The following is a 20,817-nucleotide window of genomic DNA, read 5'->3' as shown; positions in this document are numbered from 1 at the left end:
ATGGTGAAACCCTGTCTCTACTAAAATTACAAAAAAATTAGCTGGGCATGGTGGTGTGTGCCTGTAATCCCAGCGACTCAGGAGGCTGAGGCAGGAGAATTGCCTGAACCCAGGAGGCGGAGGTTGCGGTGAGCCGAGATCGCGCCATTGCACTCCAGCCTGGGTAACATGAGTGAAACTCCGTCTCAAAAAAAAAAAAAAAACTTTTAAGTTCTGGGGTACATGTGCAGGATGTGCAGGTTTGTTACACAGGTAAACATGTGCCATGGTGGTTTGCTGCACCTATCAACCCATCACGTAGGTATTAAGCCCAGCATGCATTGGCTATATATCCTGATGTTCACTGCCCTCCTCCACCCCCCACCAAAAAAACTCTTGAATGGGAAAGCTCCAGTTGGACAGAACTGGAGATGCTTATTTAAATTGGTTATATCAATAAAAACCAGCAAATAAAACATTAACCCCTCAAACAAGAGAAGGGCTGTTTTAATAAAAAAATAATCAGTGTAACAGAATTCATTCTTTAAAAAGCAATAAAATAGACAGGCAAATAGAATCAATAACAAGCAAAAGGCACTAATAAAATAAGATATGAGATAGGGCTGTAACAATACTTATGAGATTTTTAAATAGAAAATGTTATGCACAACTGTACAATACATTTGCAAAACCTAATGAAATGGGTAATTCTCTGTCTCCCTCAAAAGTTCTACCACGGATATAAGAAGTGAGAACCCTGACTAGGTCAATAGCAGGGTAAGTTCATTATTGAAGATGTCGTGTCTAATGTCTTTTTTTCCTTTACTTTCCTTTTTCTGTTCTTTGACTTTGTTGGGAGACAAAGTGAACTTAGCAGTTCACATTTGGGGAAGAACGTGGGTGAGGTTGCGGATTTAGGGATACTTCATATTAATACATTGGTGTTTCAGTCTTCATAAGGCAAGTGATAGATGTTGGGTTAAGTTTTGAACTCCACCTACCCATATGGAAGGACAGATGGGAGGAGACATTGCTTGCACGTTTCATAAAAGAGAAGGAAGACCCATGGAAGAAGACATCAAAGTCAAGGATGATGGCCAAGGATTTGAAAGAAAAGCCAAGGCCATCATAGACTAAGTCAAGTTCGAGGAGGTCTGCAGCATACAATGGAAGGTTAGAGGTTGAAGATTCTTATCCTAGCACTTCTCTTTCCTTTAGTCTTTTAGGAAGGCAGGTACACCATGAAAAGTCTCTTGAATGCGCTGGTGAAAGTTAATGTAAACACAGTTCCCTGTCTCTGAGACTGGAGAGACGCTGAGCCAAGAGCTACGTGGGGAGAAGCAGAGACTCCTGTCTTTTGAAGGCCTAAGACTGGGCAGGTTGGGCAATATTCTTTGTAAGCTAGTTACAAAGAAAGAATCTGTCGAGTTTAATTAAAAGAAAAAAGCAAGAGAAAGAGGAAGGACAAAGAATCACAGTCTCGTGGCTGAGAACTCTGGAATGGCAGAAATGCAGAAACTACAGATGAGTCAAGAGAAAGTTCACTATTGGGTGATAGGGGCACTAAGAGCCTAGATTTCACCACTGTGCATTGTATGTATGTTAGAAGTCTGCAGTTGTACCCCCTAAATATATTACATTTTTAAAGAAAGAATGCTGGAGTTATAGTATATAGTATATACAGTAGACAGGATAGGGTATACAACACAGGGCGTACAGTATAGAAAAGATCAGAGAGGAAGCAGAAGAGAAAATGCCTATGTTTGCTTTTGTAAGAAACAGCATTCAATATTTTTATAAATTGCATTTGTTTGCTGGTGGGAAAATTATCAGTGTTTATAACATGTCAATAACTTAAAATGAAACAAATGAGAATACATGAGAGAGTAGTAGAGAAAGAGCATTTTGGGAAAGAGAAACTAAACTGAAAGCTGGAAGAATAAAGAGGGAATGCTTTAACCAGACTTACTGTTGATCTTGGAGATCTTCCAGACTTTATCAGGAACGGTTTGTTTGTGGATTTCAAATTTGAAAGGATCTGTATTTGGGTGAAGATCCTTATCTGATGCTCCCAAAATGACCACACTGAGGTTTTTGGCATCATCACAGACTTCAGCTACTGTGGGGTAAATGAAGGGGGCATTGTCGTTCACGTCCTCCAGGGTTATCAGCAAAGTCCCAGTGCCCGTAGCAGGAGGGTTGCCTGTGAGAAAAAGGGAAGATGTTGATACGCAACTGGTTTATTTGAGAGCAATTTACCATAGTACTTTATATGTTGTAAACTTAGTACACTTTACCATTATTTTATTTTTTGAGACATGGTCTTACTCTATCACCCAGACTAGAATGCAGTGGTGTAATCATGGCTCACTGCAGCCACAGTCTCCTTGGCTCAAGCAAAACTACCACCCCAGTATCCCGAGCAGCTGGGACCACAAGCATGTGCCACCACACCTGGCTAATTTTATTTTTTTTTAGCATCTGCATCTCAGAGGATAATTTTTGTGTTTTTTGCAGGACAGAGTCTCATTATGTTGCCCAGGCTGATTTCAAACTTCTGGCCTCAGGCAATCCTCCTGCCTCAGACACCCAAACTATTGCGATCATAGGCATGAGCCACCGCGCCCAGCCCATTTCCCAGTTTTTAATAGTTGCAAACAAGACTATCAATAATAGATTACTTTTTTTGGTATAAAATTTAGTGGTTTACAAAGCCCTTTATCATATACAAGACTTCTGATTGAAATTCCTCAGGCTTTACACTTTACCCTTAGAATGCGAAGCTTCTGACACAAAAGTCATTCTCATACACTGAAATCTATTCAAAAAATGGAGATAAATATGACTTCTCCTCATGTATCAAATTAAACTTTTATATAAGTAGCCAGGCATTCATGCATATTGGTAGTATGGGGAGGAAGGAGTTTCTGTGAGCGATGGCCCTGGTCTCACGGTTGTAGCTCTACCCTAACTGGAGGGTTGACTAAAGCGGGAAAGATTTAATCTGAGAGATTTTTTTCTGGGAGTGAAAAAGAGTCTCAGATGCAGATGGTGTCACTGGGGGCTGCAATGGTTGGCTCTGGTGGACAGGACAGATTGAGGAAAGTGGGCTAGTGATGAGAAATGAGATCACTAGCTGGCTCCAGAGGCACAGAAGCAATCATCATATAATCTTTGGGCCTTATTTTTAAAGGCTTGTTTTTTTCCTAATATTTCAGCTTCTTTCAGGAATGTTTTTCATTTTAGGGGACATAATTTTAAGAAAATGGCCCTCATAATCACTAATCTAATAATGTCTTTTTAAAAATTTTAGACAGAGTCTCACTCTGTCGCCCAGGCTGGAGTACAGTGGTGCAATCTTGGCTTACTGCAACCTCTGCCTCCTGGATTTAAACGATTCTCCTGCCTCAGCCACCCAAGTACCTGGGATTACAGGTATGCACCACCATGCCCAGATAATTTTTGTATTTTTAGTAGAGATGGGGTTTCACCATGTTGGCCAGGCTGATCTCGAACACCTGACCTCAAGTGATCTGCCTGCCTCAGCCTCCCAAAGTGTTGGGAGTACAGGCGCGAGCCATTGCACCTGGCCCTAAAATAGTCTTTCACTTAAAGAAAGGGTTTTTAATGTTAAAACTCAGCTTGCTTTAAGTTTTCTCTGAATTCATTTTTAATCATTTGTGCATTAGAGGTTCGCTCTTGGGACAAATCATTTGTTGGTAGTTTCTAATTTTCTGCAAGAAAAGTTAGAGCCAAATTCACAGGTCACACATTTTAAATGTACAGATTTGCCTTATTCCCGAAAGAAAGTGAGGCACCGCTAAAATTGTGGCACTATAATTTGATACCATAATACAATCGTTTCTTGGCCTTTTGGCTTACGTCAAAGGTAGATTCGTTCTTATCAATTTAATACAGTAACACTATACAGTACTAACCTAACACACGGCGCCGTTTTATTTTTCTAATCCTTATTTTCACTTAGCCAGATTTCCACGTTTAATTTTATTTTATCTTGTACGGTATTTACGTTTTGCAATGCACGTTGTTTGCAGTTTGGCCGTCGGGTTACATGGGGGTTAGAAGGGTAGTGAGTATCTGAAGTGGGCAAACAGGACATAGGCAAGGCCTGGTGAAGAAACGAGACCTCTTTAGATGCACAGTTTATTACTGACAGAGACAGTAAAAGGAGGTGTGGGCATTGTGGCCTTGGTGCAGGTCATGGCAAAATAAAAGGGACTGGACAACTGCAGCAGAAAGAAGGGGTGTGGCAGCAGAGCCAACTCCAAGCTGCTTCTCAGCAGTTCCACGGCAGCAGCTGTGCCCTGAGAGGGGCAGGCAGAAAGTCCCTGCACCTCACAGAACCCGGAAGGCAATGAGAAACTGGCTGGGGGACCGCGGGGTGTTCTGCCAAGACTCAGCGCAGCTGCAGGCCACACCCTCCCCATGTGCTCTACACACAATGTCATGGGGTGCCATGGTGGAGCTGCTCCTCCTCGTCCTTGCTGAGTGCACCGGATGGCCTGGGCTCCTGGAGAGCCTTGAGTAGCATCACGAGGGGCCTGCACTGACTCCACAGAGTGCACGAGGCCACCAGAGGCTTTCCAGGAAGGCAGTGATCCAGGAACAATCTGATCTAACTTATTTTGAGAAAACACACAATTGGATTGCTAGGAAATGTGAGACACTGCAGGCAAGCAGACCAGCCATGGATGAAGAGAGGCAGGAAGTCTGCAGCTTGTGCAGGGAAGCGGCATCTTGTCTTGCTGATCAAGCACTCAGACAAGGCTGCCAGAAGAATAGCAGAGTGCAGTGGGAAGCGGGAAGACAAGTAGCTCAGCTTTGACTGTACTAACGGCCCCTCGAATTGAACGCACCTGTGCAGACGTGTGCAGCCTGGGGGAAGTGCCCAGGTTTAGTTAGGGGTTGGAAAGTCACCAACATATAGATGCCTTTGAGATCTCTCTAACAAAGTGGTTAGCCAAGGTGAAAGTTCAGAATGCCAGAGTGGTGGAATATGGAATCCTAGGAGACCCCAAAGTTTAAAGGGCAGATGTGGGCTGGACATGGTGACTCACATCTATAATCTCAGCACTTTGGGAGGCCGAGGATAACAAGGTCAGGATCTCGAGGTCAGGAGTTTGAGACCAGCCTGACCAACATGGTGAAACCCTGTCTCTACTAAAGACACAAAAAATTAGCAGGGCCTGGTGGTACGTTCCTGTAATCCCAGCTACTCGGGAGGCTGAGGCAGGAGAATTGCTTGAAGCTGGGAGGCGGAGGTTGCAGTGAGCTGAGATCACGCCACTGCACTCCAGCCTGAGTGACAGGGCAAGACTCCGTCTCAAAAAAAAAAAAAAAGATGCTAGTTTTGCAGGAGAGATGGGGGAGAAATGAATTGGAAGAGGAGTCAATGATGCATAATTAAATGTGTCATGGCCCCCATGAGGATAAGAAGAAAAAGGGAAGTAATGGGATTTTGAAGGAGACTCACTTGTGACTTTTCTTTGGGAGAGGTTTCCACTAATGGGGAAGAAACCAGCTTAAAGGAAGCTGAACAGCGAGTCATAAAGAAGTGAGAGCCGATACTCTTTAGTGGGGCTGGTGGAAATTTAAATATATCAACACCCAAAGACAGTTACAGAGTAAACATTCAAATAAATGTCTGCTAAAACAGCAACACAAATGCAATTAATCATTTGAAGGATGGCTATTTCTAATGGTGGCTTATCATCAACTTTTGTGAGAGTGCGAACTCAAAAGAAATACATAATTACTTTGAAGTTGGTTTTTCACTGTCAGCTTTAGTCATGTAGCTAAATTCCTTTGTTGAAACATTATTTTTCTCTTTTTGTTGAACTAATTGAATATCTCAGAAGAATCCATTGTGTTTTTTCACTCTGAATATATTATGAAGCCAAATCATTTGGTAGAATGGATGAGAAGGCGTTATGAGCATTTGAAATATGGCCATAAGAACTGGCCTTTTGTGAACTTAATTATATGACTGTCTTCAATTTCCCATGTGTTATTCCCAGGCCAGGCTGGTGAAATCTTTTCTGAAGTCAGTAAAATGAATTTGTTGCTTTGGGCAATGAGGTAAAGACAGGATTCACAAAATCCCAAGGGAAAGAGTCTCTCTCTGTTTCTATGCACAGGATAGAGAAAAATCACATCCAAAATTCAGGTGAAATTCAAAATTTCAAAATTCCTCACAAGCCCATTTGGCTTCAATCATTTCTAGGGCCCAGGAAACATGGGGGCTTCTAAGAATTCTCCAGATTTTCAACAAAAATCTCTCATCCCTCTGTTTCCCTTTCAATCAGCAGCCTCCACCACCATGGAACCACTCATAACTAAGTATCAAAACCAAAGCACAATGAAGACAGGATCCCTCCTTTACACACTTTCTCTTTTCCTTTTTTTTTTTTGAGACAGTATCTCACTCTGTCTCCCAGGTTGGGGTGCAGTGGCACAATCTCGACTCACTGCAACTTCCGGCTCCCGGGTTCAAACAATTCTCCTGCCTCGGCCTCCCGAGTAGCTGGGATTATAGACATGCACTACCATGCTTGGCTAATTTTTGTATTTTTAGTAGAGATGGGGTTTTTCCGTGTTGGCCAGGCTGGTCTTGAACCCCCGACCTCAGGTGATCCGCCTACCTTGGCCTCCCAAAGTGGCAGGATTACAGGCATGACCCATCATGCCTGGCATGAATTTGCTCTTTTGAAAGGGGGAAAAAACCCTCGATTTGAGCAAAACACCCAGAAATCGAGCTAGAATGGGACTTCCTCTTTTCAGCTCCCTCCTGGAGGAAGCCTATGGGCTGTGTTCTCAGGGTAGCCATTTTAAGGATCAGAGGAAGTCCAACCTCTAAACGTGTGAGGGTCTGGTTGAGTTTGTAGGGGCTTCTGTCTTTATAATGTTAGAAACTGGAAGGAATGCTGAGAGATGAACCATTCAGCTTTCAGGTCTTCAACATGGTTGGCAGGTGGGTTTCTCACTGGGAATCTGCTGAAAGTCATGGCTCCTGCCTCTAGGGAAACATACCTGCATTCAGAAACACACCTGAGGGGTCCATAGACACCCACGTTGTAGCACGGGCTTGGTGCAAGTTTGGAGCAGAGGATCTGAGACCCATTCATTTTAGGCATGGTCAGGCTGAGGTCTGGAGAGATTTAGGATGGGCTCAAATGAACACCGTGAGGGTTAGGCCTCCTTCTTTTTTTATTACATAGCTTGATTCTTACAGGCTCTCATTATGACCATGAAAGCAAACTATTGTCCCTAAATGATTTCAGGTTATTATTATTACTATTTTTAGCTTCTTTCTTAAGAGCTATTCTTTTAACTGTGGTGAAATACACATAACATAAAACTGACGATTTTTAACCATTGTTAAGTGTACAGTTCAGTGGTGTTAGTACAAATTGTTGTGCAGCCATCACCGACACTCATCTCCAGAACTTTTTCACCATGCAAAACTTAAACTCTGTACCCACTGAATGCCAATTCCCCATTCCCCTTCCCCTAGCCCCTGGCAGACACCGTTCCACTTCTTGTTTCTATGAATTTGACTACTCTGGGGAACTCATGGAAATATCTTTTCATAAGCAAGAAATGGTAGGCTTGGTGAAGTAGCTCAGGTCTGTAATGCCAGTACTCTGGGAGGCGTAGGCAAACAGATCACTTGAGGTCAGGAATTTGAGACCAGCCTGGCCAACATGGTGAAACCCCATCTCTACTAAAAATATAAAATATTAGCTGGGTGTGGTGGTGTGTGCCTGTAATCCCAGTGACTCTGAAGCCTTAGGGGGGAGAATTGCTTGAACCCGGGAGGTGGAGATTGCAGTGAGCTGAGATTGCAGCGAGCTGAGATTGCAGCACTGCACTTCAGCCTGGGCGGCAGAGCAAGACTCCGTCTCAAAGAAAAAAAAAAAAAAAAACAAAGAAATGGTATTTGACTAGGTCATTCGCTCTAAATGTATTTGAGATTTTTAACTTCCTATTCCTAGTTTGATTACTGGCACTGATGATTATTTGGGACCCAGACTTTGCCATAGTCAGGCTGGGTCCCAAAGGAATCATCAGTTCCACCTAGCACAGTCATAGTTGTCCCTGTCGTAGACAATAGGCAGGATGGGGGCTCAGACCAAGGCCCCAGGCCTGCTGGTTATCACTGGCCATGCCCAGAGGCGTTTACTATTTCTGTACGAGGGACAGCTCAGGAGCCAAAAATGGTCCTAGTGTCGAGTAGATCTTTTTCAGAGATAACAGCAGGGGGCTGGGGTCCACAGGGGGACAGTCTGTGCAGATGGAGGCTCAAGAAACAGAAACTAGACCCCGAAGCTGAGCCCTTGTCTTCCAGCCACAAGACCATGCCAGGCAGGGAAGCAGGAGGGATAAGGATGGGGAGAAAAGAGAAAGCTTGGGTGCAGGATCTTGTCATAGGAATGGGCCTCTGTGCGGTAGTGGTTTAGAGCCTCGTGATTGTGGAATGGTGTTAAAGCCTGGGGCTCAGCCACCAGAAGAATCACCATACACTAATGCTCACCCTGGGTTTGAGGCAGGGCTAGAAGAACTTCCTTACCTCCTAAGGATAGGCTCCACAGCCTTCCCCTGTGCTGGACTACACTTTAGATGGGCTTCTTTTTGACTCTAGGGCCCTGATATGGTTTGCCTTAATGTCTCCACTCAAATTTCATCTTGAATTGTAATCCCCACATATAGAGGGAGGGAGATGACTGGATCATGGGAGTGGTTTCCCCCATGCTGTTCTCAAGATAGTGAGTGAGTTCTTAGGAGATCTGATGGTTTTATAAGTGTCTGGCATTTCACCTGCTAGCACTTCTCTCTCCTGACGCCATGTGAAGAAGGTCCTTGCTTCCCCCTCCCCTCTACCATGATTATAAGCTTCCTGAGGCCTCTCCAGCCACGTGGAACTGTGAGTTAATTAAACCTCTTTATAAACTACCCAGTCTCTAGTGTATCTATACAGTAGTATGAGAATGGACTAATATAGGCCCTGACTTCTCTTTTCTTGAGCATTTACTTTAGAAACTTGCAACTGTACATTCTTTCTCTGCCCCTGTGAGATGTAAGTCTTCCAGCCTGTCGCTAGTCTTATAATCCAGGACCACGACCACCTTTCTTGAGGACCTTGAAGCCAACTTTTTGAAATCTAATCATGGAGAGGAATATTATCTCTATCTCTCAATCTCTGTGGAAGGGTTGGAGCCTAACTCCAATAAGCACTCATTAGCAATCACAGATGCCTAATCACTTGGACCATCACATGGACCAACCTCCCCACAAACATCCTCTAGTACTTTTCCATCAGCTCATCCTAGTGCTTAAAAACCCTCCCACTGTCTGTTTCAGCGGAGTTACTTCAATCTCTCTCCCTCATTGTAGCCTTGAATAAAGCCTTTGCCTTTCAAACTCTGCCGTGCCCATTTTTCTTTGACATGTTCAGATGCTGGCAAGGCTGAAAACTGCAGGAGATCTGTTTGTGATAATCCAGGTAAGCCGCAGGTAAAGCACAGGTAAGGCAGAAGCAGGGAAGTGAGGTGAGGGGTGGTGTACTCACGAAAGGAAGGTTCTAAAACTGAATGATAAGAATGGTCATGTCCCACCAGGAGTGCGGTACTATGTATACCTGTTTGCAAGCAATTTAATGAGATTGCTTTAAACATGGTTTGATTTTAATTTGCGGGACAAAACTGAACGTGTGATTGCTCCACCAGGCTTTGTGAAGTGTTTGGTAAAAACATACGCAAAGTCTTTATGGTCAGAGTTTCCTTGATGCCAGGAGTTTCTGTTGACCTACATTCAGTGTTGTAACTAATTGGATTTTTATTTTCTCTTTCTTTTTTTTTTTTTTTGGAGAAGGAGAAAGAAAGAAACAGCTAACTCGTACACTGAGTGAGAGAATCCAGAAAGATGGAATCCAGGAGAGGAAAGCAACTTCCACACTGAGTGGAAGGGAATAGAGAGGGAGATGGAGTTTAGGAGGGGAAGACAGGCTTCCACAAGAGAGTATGGACAGGGACTCCAGAGGGAAGATCCAGGATAGAGAAAAACAGCTTCCACGAAAGGAGTGTTTGTGGAAGGGGACCCAAACATGGAGTCCCAGATTTCTCTTTTTTAACCAGCAGTTGCAGACTGGCTTTGGTCTGTTAATTCATTGTGTTTCTGGGATGCCCAGTGTTCTAGGAATTCTTGTTTTTCATTTGAATGGCTTCAAGTGGAGCACATGTTCCTAAGATGGCCACTGGTTCTTACCAGCCCACTGCCTCTGCCCTGACTTCTAGGAGCATAAGACTTGGACATTCCTCATATGTTCCCTCTGAGCTAACCTGACGGTAGCCAGTATAGATTTTTCTTCATTTCTACATTCCTGACCGATGGCTCCCTCCTTTCTCTTAAGCATGTCTTTCAGTCTCATACTACTTCTTTTCTTAATATTAAGTCTGTTCGTGTACATGGATAGCTTACTAGGCATCTCATTTAAGGTTCTGAAATACGTATACAAGCTAAAAAGTCTTCCCCCTTCCTTCTCTACCCACAAAGTATACATTGTGTTGGGCAATATCATGGGGAAAATACCAGAAGCAAACCTCAGCTGCAGGAATCTCTTCTCTCTTGTGCCACTGCCTTCTTATTAGAAAGACATGTTTTTAGTGACAAAGTTGGCAAATCCATCATGCAGCAGTGTGAATGGGATGTAAGGAGATATTTTAAATTTCACCCCATAATACAACCATATCAAATCTCATTTCCAAATGCGGAAACGCAGACTTGCAGGCAAGGATATCTGGAAACGAAGCCTATTTAAAATTGCTTGGTAGGAATGACAGTTTTCCTTCCAATCCACTTTCAGCGACAGTCTGTCACGCTTCCCTGAGAGATCGCCAACCTTCAAATCTTAGTGGGTTATTTATTTTGCCAACAGCTCTCCTGCTGCCAATCAATGGCAAGACTTGAGGGGGAAAGGGTTATCATTTTCTTTCCTCTGGATCTGAGTTCATGACTCTTGCTCTAGAGGACTATGACTTTAAGACCATGGTAGTGCTTCTGCTTCATGGACTTGGCACCCTGCCATGGTCTTCCTGGCATTTGATCTCTGCTTGCCCTTGTTTCTGGCTTTGTCGCTCCCACTCAGCACTGAGAGCTTGTAATAAGTTCAGCACATTATATGATTAAGATAGGACCACATGGATTCCACTGCTGGATTTCAAACGCCAGTAACTAACCTTGTCTTTCTTCATGTTCAGCAGGGATAACTGCTATGAGATGGCTGAGTTGGCCACCTGGGCACTGCACCAGGCCTGCCTGGCTTACTTTTGGTCTGGCTGGCTCCTGATTTTGCACTTAGCCTTTTGTGATCTTGGTGTAGTGAGGGTAGAGCTGTGCATTTTCTAAGAGAAGCAGGGTAATATAATTCATAAAAGATGAAAAAAAATTTTCTTTTTTTTTGAGATGGCGTTTCGCTCTTGTTGCCCAGGTTGGAGTGCAATGGTGCAATCTAGGCTCACTGCAACCTCCGCCTCCCGGTTCAAACGATTCTCCTGGCATGTGCCACCATGCCCAGCTAATTTTGTATTTTTAGTAGAGACGGGCTTTTTCTATGTGGGTCAGGCTGGTCTCAAACTCCCTATCTCACGTGATCTGCCTGCATTGGCCTCCCAAAGTGCTGGGATTACAAGCACGAGCCACCATGCCCTGCCAAAAGGTGAAGCTTTACATAGAGGAAACGAGTGCCCGCTGTTATACAATGAGTAGGAAAAGTCCAAGCAAACCAGGTGGGTTGTTGCTTTGAGCACTTGGGGGTCTACTTTCTAGCTTTTGCTCATTTTCTAGAAGAGAAAACTGGAAACTCAGATAAAGGAACACGTTCAAGGTGCTCTAACATCAGCGTGTCAGAGATGTTTGAACCAGAGCTACTCCATCTTGAACAGGGGCTGGGTAAAATGAGGCTGAGATCTACTGGGCTGCATTCCCAGATGGTTAAGGCTTTCTGAGTCACAGGACGAGATGCGAGGTCGGCACAAGATGTGGTTCATAAAGACCTTGCTGATCAAACAGGTTGCAGAACAGAAGCTGGCCCAAACCCACCAAAACCAAGATGGCGACAAGGGTGACCTCTTGTGGTCTTCACCACTGTACTCTCACTAGCGCCGTGACAGTTTAAAAATGCTATGGCAACGTCAGGAAGTTACTCTCTATGATCTAGAAAGGGGAGGCATGAAGAGTCCACCCCTTGTTTAGAGTATCATCAAGAAATAACTGTAAAAATGGGCTACCAGCAGCCCTCAGGGCTGCTTTGTCTATGGAGTGGCCATTCTTTCATTCCTTCACTTTTTTTTCTTTTTCTTTTTTTTTTTTGAGATGGACCCTTGCTCTGTTGCCTAGGCTGGAGTGCAATGGCATGATCTTGGCTCACTGCAACCTCTGCCTCGCCCGGGTTCAAGTGATTCTCCTGCCTCAGCCTCCCGAGTAGCTTGGACTACAGGCGTGTGCCACCATGTTCAGCTCATTTTTTTCGTATTTTTAGTAGAGATGGGGTTTCACCTTGTAAGCCGGGATGGTTTCCAACTCCTGACCTCATGATCCGTCCACCTCGGCCTCCCAAAGTGCTGGGATTACAGGCGTGAGCCACCATGCCCAGCCTCATTTCTTTACTTTCCTAATGAGCTTGCTTTCACTGTACTGTATGACCTCTCCCTGAATTCTTTCTTGTGTGAGATCCAAGAACCCTCTCTTGGAGTCTGGATAGGGACCCCTTTCCCATCACAAGCATGTCACCTGTTTGAAAGCTGTGGCCTCATGGTAGGGCATCCCCATCCCTGGAGCCTTCTGGCTATTCCATAAAGTGAATGGAATGACTGGCAATTGTAAAGCACCTCCCTGTCCATAAGAGCCAGAGTCGCAGAGCTCACAGTATATTTCCGTGCTTGCGGTTGGTACTAAACACTGGTAAAAATGGTAAAAAGCAGTCTCCTATGCTTTTCTTAACTCCATGGCCAACAGTATATTGCTTTGTGTATACTGTCTATAATATAAGCCTGTAGAACTGAACCAGGACTCCTCTAAGAAGCATGAGCCACACGTGGGTCTCCCGACATTGCTTTGATGCAGTGAGTGTGGATGCAATGAGAAACAGGGTCAGGTTTTGAAACCATCCCCACAGGGTGGACAGGACTTGCAAGCCAGATTCTGGATACAAATACAGTTATAATTCAGTGTTAATCAGGCTGCACCCTGGTCCAGTTCCTTGCTGCGCTAGGTCATGTATTGTAACCAATACGTGTTACAATATTGGGGTCTGGATCATGGCCTCTTTCCATTAGCACTATGATTAAACCTGGTTCTCTGCTGCAACGTGGTGTCTTGGCATACCGATTTGCTGTGTGCATTGGTCAATAAACCTATTACAATTACAATTTTGTGTGTGTGTTTTTTCTCTATTTACATGTTGTATTGGTTACAATACAAAAAAAAGTACCCCAATTTTTCTGAGAAGTGGTTTAATTACTTTTATTCTTTTCTCTTCTCTTCCCCTTTCTCCTTTCAGCCTGCTTCCTACTTAGCCCCTTTTGAAATGCAAAATAACCTCTCACCTCCCCGCACCAGACATTCCCCACAAGGCAAGGTCATCTGTGTGCCCCAGGGATCTTTCCTCCAGAATCGACAGTCAATTAACAGATCAAAGCACATCTCTGAGAAACTCCCATCTCTGGGGGTGGCCTCGGGAGGGCACACTGAAAGCACACCCACTTGGCCAGTTTTACAACTTCTTTCTGCCCAGGAAGGCACCAACTCAACTGCCTGTGAACTCAACTGCTTGGTAGATAAGACACCAGGCTAGCAGGGGGACCTTCTGCCCTTGTTCACTTCCCCTTTAACCTTATAAAAATGTCTGCTTTTTTGCTCCAAAGGTAAAGCAGCTCACTTAAAGCAGGACGATTCATGCCTTTTCAAATTAGCTTCGAAAATAAATTCACTTTTCTTGTACCAGGCCTGGATCTTGTTAATTGGACTCTACTGTGGTGAGTGGCTAACTGGTTTTTCAGTTACCGTAGCACTAGATTCCACCATCTGCATCCCCACTGTTCCTCCCTATTAAGGGCAGAAGACTGTTTAAGAATTAATTTGCAGCCAGGCGTGGTGGCTCATGTCTGTAATCCCAGCACTTTGGGAGGCTGATGCAGGCAGATTACAAGGTCAGGAGTTCTAGACCAGCCTGGCCAACATGGTAAGACCCTATCTCTACTAAAAATACAAAAAACTAAGCAGGAGTTGTGGTGCACACCTGTAATCCTAGTTCCTTAGGAGGCTGAGGCAGGAGAATTGCTTGAAACTGGGAGGCAGACGTTGCAGTAGCTGAGATGGTGCCACTGCATTCCAGCCCTGTCTCAGAAAAAAAAAAAAAAAAAAAAAAAAAAAAGAATTGATTTGCATTCCCATGGTTCCTATAGGCAGGATCTTACGGTAGAACCATAGGCTTTTGTTTAAGGATCACTTAAGATGTTTTTCAGACACACCTCCCCAGAATTGCAGCAACCAGTTGAAAGTCTCCCATAGAGGAACAGGATCAACAGGAGAATCCAGCTGCTGCCTCTCCCCTTCCTGTGACTTCACCCTGCATTCTTTTACCAGTCAGGGATCTCCATACTTCTGCCCACTGCAAAGCCCTTAAAAACCCAAACCTCATATTCCGTGGGGAGATGGCTTTGTTTCCTGTCATCTCCTTGTTCTGTGACCCTCTTGTCAGAGGTGCTTGAACAAGAGCAACTCCATCTTGGGTAGGGGCTGGGTAAAATGAGGCTGGGACCTACTGGGCTGTGTTCCCAGATGGTTAGGCATTCTATATCACAGCATGAGATAGGAGGTCAGCAGAAGATAAAGGTCATAAAGACCTTGCTGATAAAACAGGTAGCAGTACGGAAGCTAGCTAAAACTCACCAAAACCAGGATGGCAATGAGAGTGACCTCTCGTCATCCTCATTGCTACACTCCAACCAGCACGACAGTTTACAAATGCCATGGCAATGTCAGGAAGTTACCCTATATATCTAAAAAGGGAGGCCCTTTTATGAAAAGGAATAATCCACCCCTTGTTTAGCATATCATCAAGAAATAACCACAAAACTAGACAACCAGCAGCCCTCGGGGCTCCTCTGCCTACGAAGTAGCCATTCTTTTTACTTTCCTAATAAACTTGCTTTAACTGTACGAGGGACTACCCTGAATTCTTTCTTGCATGAGATCCAAGAACCCTCTCTTGGGGTGTGGATCGTGACTCCTTTCCACGAACGCTATGATTAAATGTGTTTCTCTGTTGCAACCTGATGGTTGGTATATTGATTTGCTGTGTGCATTGCTCAACAAACCTATTACGATTACAATTGTGTGTGTTTATTCACCTATTTAAATTTGAGGAATTTTACTTCTTGCAAAACCTTGACCAAACAGGATTTCCACTTAGCTAAAAAATACAGAGGTTTTTTTTTTTTTTTTTTTTTTTTTGTTTTTTTTTTTAGTTTCAATATATATAAGTGCTTTATGTCTTGTCATTAACAGACAACTAAAAACATAGTGTGATCCTAATTAAAAAATCTATATATGATTAGAGAAAAATCAGACATTTATAAAAACGTAAGTGGTGATTATTTCTCTAGGTAATTAACATTAAAATAATACATTTATCTATTTTTAATTTTCTTTACAATAACCATGATTGCTATCATAATCAGAAAAAACATGTTAAACTCAAAATTATACAGAGATTAAAATATTTTTTCCAATTCTACTTTACTTTTTTTCTTACTCTTCACTTTTGCAACAACGGATTTTTAGGAAATTTACAGAGTTGTGCAACCATCACCACTACCTAAGTTTAGAACATTTCATCACCCCCAAAAAGAAACCTTTTTGGGCTCATTTGTACTAACTCTTCATACCCACTCCCAGCCCCTGGAAACCACTAATCAATTTTCTGTCCTACAGATTTGTCTCTTTTGAACATTTACTATAAATGGAGTCCTACAGTAGGTATTTTGGGTCTGGATTCTTTCACTTAGCATAATGGTTTTGAGGCTTATACATGTTGCAGTGTGTATCAGTACTGTATTTTTTTTTATGGCTAAATAATGATCCACTGTATGGATAGACCATGTTATCTGCTCAGTAGCTGATGGACATTTGAGTTGTTTCCACCTTTTGTCTATTATGAATAATACTGCTATATTAGTCTATTCTCACACTGCTAATAAAGATATACCCAAGACTGGGTAATCTGTAAAGGAAATAGGTTTTGTTAACTCACAGTTCCACATAGTCATTGCAGAAGGAGAATGAGAAAGTCACATCTTACGTGGCGGCAGGCAAGAGAGCTCATGCAGAAGAACTCACATTTATATAACTATCAGATCTCATGAGAGTTACTCACTATCACAAGAACAGTATGGGGGAAACTGCCCCCATGGTTCCATTACTCCACCTGGTCCCACCCTTCACACTTGGGGATTATTATAATTCAACGTAAGATTTAGGTGGGGACACAGCCAAACCCCATCAGTTGCTATCCACATCTGAACACAAAGGACTAAATTTACACATGTTACAAAATCTCTAGACTAGTAAGACAAGATTCCAAATGCGTCTCCCAAGAGGGTCCCCTTAGAATAATAGGATTCCTGGTCTTGCCACAGTGAGATGGTATATTAATCTATTCTCATGCTGCTATACATAACTGCCTGAGACTGAGTAATTTACAAAAGAAAAAGGTTTAATTGACTCACAGTTCAGCATTGCTGGGGAGGCCTCAGGAAACTTACAATCATGGCAGAAGGCCAAGGAGAAGCAAGTGTCTTCTTCACAGGGCGGCAGGATGGAGTGGGTGCAAGCAGGGGAATGCCAGGTGCTTATAAAACAATGAGGTCTCGTGAGACTCACTCATTACCATGAGGACAGCATGGGGCCAATTGCCCCCAAGATCTATTACCTCCACCTGGTCCCACCGTTGACATGTGGGGATTACAATTAAGATGAGATTTGGGTGGGGACACAGCCAAACCATATCAGATGGGTTGCTTTCATTGGGACAGAATGTTAGGATCTCAACATAAACTTTCAAAAGTTAGCTCTCAGAAGTCTTAGAAAGCAGTAGACTTTTCTAGCCACTTATCCCAAATATTCCCAGAGGTAGGCCCAGAGGCATGCAGCGTATGTCTTACCTTGGAAGTTATGAGTACAGGTGGTTTTATTTGGGAACAGTGTGCAAAGTGAGGTTGTCAGTGTGAAGAATAAAATGCAGGAAGACAGAGAGAGAACAGGGAAAACAGGAAGCCCTTTTCTGAGCTCTATGCAGTCTCAGCTTTAGGATTCTTCTCAGTCCTGGTATATGATCAATGCTCAACAGATGTTTGAATTCTTAGGATGGTGCACAGGTAATTATGGTTTTTACCATTACTTTTCAATGGCAAAAACCACAATCACTTTTGCATCGACCTATAATTTGATTTGAAAAAAACAAATATATATGGCTCTTCTTGTAAATATAATCATATATGTTTATATTTCCATAAGTTTGCTTCTGTTTCAAGAGTAGAGGCTGTGTCCAAACTCAAATCCTTCTTTATCTAACCCTGGGGGAGAAAATAGTGTGTGGTGGGCAGGGGTCTGCAGAACTGGGACTCAGAACAGGGCATCCACACCAGGCACAGGGAGAAAGACCTTGGCTAGAGTCCCAAGGAAGCCTGAGGCCCAAATTCTGGAAGGATAATCAGGAAGATGGGCCCATCTGAGAGGAGCCACAGTTGAGTTATGGGTTGCTGAGCAATCTTGAGCTCGGATGCATGAGTAATACAGTCTATGGCCCCAAACTCCCTTTAGGTTGCTGTGCATCTGTTGAACCTTCAATAAGCAGCTGCAAGCAAATACATGCCAGATCTCTTATGTCATCTGAACAGGGCTGTAAATGTGCCTTCACCTTTGCCTTAAAACTGAGAGAGAGCCAGATAACAAACCTGCACGTGTACCTCCTGTCTAAAATAGAAGTAGAAAAACAAACCCGAGAGTGAACCAGGAGGCTTCTCTCTAAGGTTTTACTCTGTTTATCCTGTGTTCTCTTTAATATGGCTTTTCAGCACCAGTATTTTACAAATCATTTTTACTGAGTGCTCTATAAGCTGAGAATCTCATTGTTTTTAAACTTGTAATCATTTTTTATTGCTTTGCTAATAGAGATCTTGTCAATTTCATTTAAGAAATCTCTCTCTCTCTGTGTGTGTGCGTGTGTGTGTATAGAAAAATTTTAATAGGAAGCCAACACAAAAATCTGTTGGAAAATAAGTATGCAATAACATAATGCCAGGTTTCCATGGGTAATATATTTGATGTAGAACTGAAGCAATTATCCACAAAATTTAGGCTTAAAAATTATTTTAGAAGAGACAATAACATAAAACTAAACTGTTGTACAAAATTTTAAATTTTTGGCTTTTTGTTTCCATTTCACTGACTTTAGAGAAAAGGAAAAAAAAGGGAAAGAATTAATTTCGAGGCCATGTTTCAACATGACAGTTTCATTTTATTCATTCAGTCAATAATCATTTACTGGGACTCTACCCTCTGCCTGGATGGAAATGTGCCATCATCAAAGGTACAGGTGCCTGCTCTTGAAACGCGAATGGTATGGCAGGAACAGATACGTAAGCAGATGCGGGATGGCATTACAAGCTCAGGAAGAGAGGTGATAATAAAACGCTTGTGGCTTGGGATAATTAACTGCCCGGGGAAAGATCAGTAGGCTTCATGAAGAGATGGCATTTGAGTGTGTTAGAAATGAGAATACCTTGTGGAGAGGATGAAGGCTGTTGTAGGGGAGGAAGTGGTGTAGCTATTTCGTGAGAAGTTCAAAGACTTTAAAGCAGGAGAACGGCTTTGGTACAAAGCAGAGGATGCGGAGGCACAGGCAGGGATGGACTTGAGTGAGGAGGCCAGGACTGTCACGGAGACCATGCGAGGTCCTTGGGGAAGGCAGGCAGGACGCAAGAGTAAAGCGCTGGCTTCAGGAGGCTGAGCAGGCTGATGTGGTGGGAGCCTCAGGGAGGATGGGGTCTTGCTTGGGGACTGGGTAGTTGGTGATGCCATTACCAATCTGGGGAAGGGGGACTCTAGAGGGGGACCAGCTAAGAGACACTTTGGCAGGATGAACTGAGCTGGTAGAGATGGGTGTCACTGATAGTATTTTAATGTCAATATCAGCTTCTTTCCCATTAAAAATGAATGAACATACTCTGTTTAAGAGGGTTGATTTGTCTGATTAATGTAGCAATGTCGTGCATGAGGCTTCAACCTGCCCATTCACCCAGAGACAAGCTCCATGAATTGATGCCAATGTCCCAGGACACCTTTTCTGGCTCCTTGGATTTAGCATCCTTGTCCAAGTGGGGAGCTCTGTGGAGCATTTTCCATTCCCTAGAAAAATGCTCAGGTCACCACTGGGGTGGTCACAAGTGCCTTTTCATAGTTTGCCTCAGCACCCATGATTCTGGAATGACAAGCTTAGAAGATCAGTCCATAAGTTAGTTCAAATCAGTTCACTTAAACATTTCTGATTTGCTATGAGTACTAGGAACTGTGCATTCATGATTTCTAGTCCTTTAACAACCCCGCAGGCAGACGGCATTATCTTCCTTCTGCAGGTGGGGAAATCAAGGCTGAGAGAGCGTTAAGTCTCTCGCTGTCGTTGCACAACCAAGATGGGGAGCTGAATTCATCCCAATGAGTGGACGGCACTGGGCTCCATTATCTCGATGGACCCAGTGTGCCGCCTTTGATGGCTCTGATCACAGCACGCTATTACCAGATCTCGAGAGTTCTTTTACTGGGCCATTTTTTCAGTGACAGAACTGTAGGTAGTATTTTCAACATGACTGATACTTTATGAGCACCTGAAATAAGGAGGAATGATGGCTGGGTCATCAATTTATTTTTCTTCCTCAATTAATATAACAGCTGAGATAAAGGGTGTTAAACTGGCTTAATTGGGTTGCCATCATAACTAATGGCTTCATTTTAACGAAACTAGCATCTTTTAAGTAGAATCAATCTAAATAATCTTACTCCATTCCCCTGCCTTCTAGAGCTTGGTTGAGCTATGAAAAGAGACAGACCCCAGACTGAGGTATCATTTTGAAGTTCAGTTAAGAGCCTCTTCTACCCTCAGTCTAGGGACTGTAAATTCAGTAGTTAAGTAATCATTTCACTCTGGGGCTGAATAACAATTTTTTTTTTTAAATCAATCTAAGTATATTTTGAACAATATTTCGATTTTGAATCAGCTAGCATTATTGGAACATCTACCTTACAGGGGACTGAAGGAGAAGACAGGCTGGGACGTGATATATCTTAGCCTCTGAAAAATCATTAGTCTATCCCATTTTAATTTGACAAGTGTTATGCCTGGTGCTATATCTGTGTGTCTTCTTGGTAACCCACATCACATTTTTCACTGGCAGACTCAAACATACTTTACACAAGTAGCTAAGTCATGAAAACAGGCGGCTGAATTTAGTGGTAATTTGGCTTGTTTTAAAGCCATGCATTCCCTTCTTCTTTTACATGGAAATAGAATGGGGACATGACGCATTTGATAATCACATAAAGACTTAATACGGGCTCTAGAGATGGTTTGGGCTTCCACATTTAAACTACTTCATATGCACTGAGCCTTAGGAGGAACTAACAGGGTCACCTTTTGTTTTCTTCTTTCTTTAAATGCTGCAGCATATGAGGGGACATTTCAGCTTCCTGGAGCAAAATATTTGT

The 20,817-nt window shown here is 43.2% G+C and overlaps 1 protein-coding gene across 3 annotated transcripts in view; it reads right to left on the bottom strand.

Annotated features, from left to right (window-relative positions):
- The window catches only part of CDH13 (cadherin 13), a 1,241,014-nt gene that overhangs the window by 13,672 nt on the left and 1,206,525 nt on the right, over nucleotides 1–20,817 (bottom strand). For all 3 annotated transcript variants that reach the window (XM_032283885.1, XM_032283883.1, XM_032283884.1), the window contains exon 12: nucleotides 1,949–2,182. In XM_032283885.1, coding sequence (XP_032139776.1) covers nucleotides 1,949–2,182 — 234 coding nt within the window. The remainder of the gene's footprint in view (nucleotides 1–1,948; nucleotides 2,183–20,817) is intronic.

The sequence above is a fragment of the Sapajus apella genome, unplaced genomic scaffold (assembly GCF_009761245.1).
Source record: "Sapajus apella isolate SASKATOON/1434 unplaced genomic scaffold, GSC_monkey_1.0 scaffold15, whole genome shotgun sequence".
Classification (NCBI taxonomy): Eukaryota; Metazoa; Chordata; class Mammalia; order Primates; family Cebidae; genus Sapajus; species Sapajus apella.
Note: the sequence above shows the minus strand (reverse complement) of the source record. Positions and strands in the feature narration are given on the sequence as shown.